The sequence below is a fragment of the Propithecus coquereli genome, unplaced genomic scaffold (genome assembly GCF_000956105.1).
Source record: "Propithecus coquereli isolate 6110/MARCELLA unplaced genomic scaffold, Pcoq_1.0 Scaffold776, whole genome shotgun sequence".
Classification (NCBI taxonomy): Eukaryota; Metazoa; Chordata; class Mammalia; order Primates; family Indriidae; genus Propithecus; species Propithecus coquereli.
The window spans coordinates 85,947-88,871 of NW_012153907.1; the positions used below are offsets into that span (position 1 = coordinate 85,947).

The 2,925-nt window shown below is 47.5% G+C and overlaps 2 protein-coding genes across 2 annotated transcripts in view; one reads left to right on the plus strand and one right to left on the minus strand.

Annotated features, from left to right (window-relative positions):
* The window catches only part of LOC105825072 (phylloquinone omega-hydroxylase CYP4F2), a 76,976-nt gene that overhangs the window by 43,178 nt on the left and 30,873 nt on the right, over positions 1-2,925 (minus strand). The window lies entirely within an intron of this gene.
* The window catches only part of LOC105825064 (olfactory receptor 2Z1-like), a 3,244-nt gene continuing 894 nt past the window's right edge, over positions 576-2,925 (plus strand). The window contains exon 1 of the mRNA XM_012662734.1: positions 576-609. Within this exon, the coding sequence (XP_012518188.1) occupies positions 576-609 (34 nt within the window). The remainder of the gene's footprint in view (positions 610-2,925) is intronic.

Below are 2,925 nucleotides of genomic sequence, written 5' to 3' on the forward strand. Positions count from 1 at the left end.
TCATAGAAACTCACAGCATGAATCTAAAATCTATATAGAAATTACAAGGGTGACCTTCAATACGTTGACGATTGTGGGGAAAAAAGAGCAAAGTTAAAGGACTCACTACCTAATTTGACAACAAAATAGAGTCCAGAGATAGCCCCACACATATTTAGTTAATTGATTCTCTACAAAGGCTCTGCAGTCAAGGGGAAAGGTGAATCTATTCAACCACAGTGTGCTGAAGCAGCTGGATACTCTCAAAGAAAAAAAAATTAACCTTGACCTACCTCAGACCATACACAAACATTAAGTTGAGATGGATCATAAACTTGAAGGTAAAATCTAACACTTTGAACTTTTTAGAAGAAAACGTAGGACCATGGAGTAGGCAAGAAAATGTTTAGCATGGAGGAGGAGCCAAGATGGCAGACAAGAAAAGCCACCAGTCAGAGTGTCTCTGCAAAAAAAGACAGATTTTAAAAGAAAGCAAAAAAAAATAAACTAGCAGAAAAACATAGATTGGGTGAGGGTCGGGAGGAAGAGTGCCTGAAACTACAGGAGACTCCATGGGAAGATGTTGCAGAGGAGAAATGTCCCCGAGAGGTCTGGAGACCAGCGACAAGGGTAGGTGGAGCAGATAACTTTCCTCTCCCTTGCATCTCGGACTGTTGGTCGGCTCCTGAGCAACTGGAGAGACCTGCCAACACCAGCCCGGAGACAGCTGCCGCCAGTGAGCAGTGGGCCTCTTGCGGACAGGGCACCAGGCTCCGAGCTCCCTCGGGACACCTCCCCGCGCGCAGACCTGAGCCTATCAGCAGACGCCATATTGCTCCATTCTCTCCTTCCCCCTCCTTACCCGTGGGTGCCCAGAGAGAAAGTTCAGCCATCACACGGAGGCATCTCCAAGGAACAGGACCTTTCCTTTTGGGGCCCTACAGCAGACTGAGGATACTCAGACTGCGAGCTCCCTACCTGCCAGCCCTCCCAGGTGCTGCTTGCCTGGTGACTCCAGGAGAGTGGGGAAAATCCCGAGGTACAGTGAAATTCATCCAGCTTGGGCGCCCTGTAGGTGATTCGAGACCAGCACCCCTGCCCCTGGCAGGGTCAGGCATTGATATCCAGGGCTCAGGAGACAGGCCTGCAGACCAGACCCCGTATACCCAGGTCGCCAGGTCACGATTGCACTGCCCCGGAGCACAGAAGGGAGATCTGTGAAAGAGCCTACTGAGGAGTGTGTGCCTTCAGACACAGATCAGTGTGTCTGAGCGGCAACCCTCCTCCCAAAAGAGGGCTGTGCACCCAGCTCAGGATGCGATCCTGGGTAGGGAACCTCCCGGCCCACGTCACAGCCAGGGGAGATCCATTAGCCTGAGGTCCTGCTTGCTGGCAGAGGCCTGGAAGAGGCCACGGAGAAGGGGAGGGTGGAGGGGAGCGAGACCTCCTACACAGTGCAGGTCTCGGACAGCCCCACGCCCCAAGCCCAGACTTTTCAGCTGAGTGGAGCCATTTCAGCCCCTCCTGACAGCTTTGCACATAAACAAAGAACAGAAGTTTGACGCTTGCTAACAGGATTTGTGGAGACTGAGGGCAGGCTTACCCAACCCAGCCCCACCCAGACTCACTCCTGGAACTGCCCTCACTGAGGTGGAGAATAAGGACAAACCTGGAAGTCCCAGGGCCCCACCCACCACCCAAGGCACATGAGGGCCTCTCCAGAGGAACAAGAGCTGGCTACAGGACCCAAAAACACACTGCAGCCCACTCCTCCCAGCAAGTGCCACCTACAGACAGGGAGGTCATCCTGCACACCCTTTTACTGCATCTACTGATTCATCATAAAGGGTGTGGTCAAATCTCACCCACAAACACTACTTACTGGCTGAGACACAAAACAGAGCGTGTAATTATACAAACAAAAATCTAAAGGCAAGAAGTAACAACTAATCCAGATGGGAACGAACCAGCGAAAGAACTCTGGAAGTATGAAGACTCAAACAGAAGCACACTCCCAAAGAGGAACAACAGCTCCCTAGCAACTGACATTAACCAAACTCAGAACACTAAAATGACAGAAGAATTTCAAACGTGGATTGTAAGAAAACTCAATGATATGCAAGAAAAAATGGATGACCAACACAAAGAAACAACGAAAAAAATCCAGGACTTGGGAGAAAAATTGACTAAAAAAATTGAAATATTAAAGAAAAATCAAATCGAGCTCCTATAAATGAAGGACTTATTCAGGGAACTACAAAACACAGTGGAAAGCCTCAAGAACAGGGTAGATCAAACAGAAGAAAGAATCTCAGAGATTGAAGACAACTATTTCCAATTAAACAAGTCAGTCACAGAGATTGAGGAGAAAATTGAGAGGAAAGAAATAAGCCTACAAGAAATGTGGGATTATGTGAAAAAACTGAACCTGAGGGTGATAGGGATCCAGAAGGTGAAGAAGAAAACACGCAAGGGCTGGATAAGCTACTTGAAGAATTAATAGAGGAGAATTTCCCAGGCCTTGCTAAAAATCTAGATATACAGATACAAGAAGCTCAACAGACCCCAGGGAGATTCAATGCAAATAGGAAGACACCACATCACGCAGTCATCAGATTGACCAAAATATCCACTAAAGAGGCCCTTCTATGAGCTATAAGGTGAAAGAAACAAGTAACATAGAAAGCAAAGCCCATCAGAATAACTCCAGACTTCTCAACCGAAACCCTACAAGCAAGAAGAGACTGGGGTCCCATTCTCACTCTTCTGAAACAGAATAATGCCCAGACTAGAATCTTGTACCCGGCAAAACTAAGTTCCATATATGAAGGAGAAATAAAGATATTCTCAGATAAGCAAAGACTTAGGGAATTCACCAAGACAAGACCAGCTCTCCAAGAAGTACTCAAAACAGAATTATGCAAGGATCAGCACAATAAACACTCA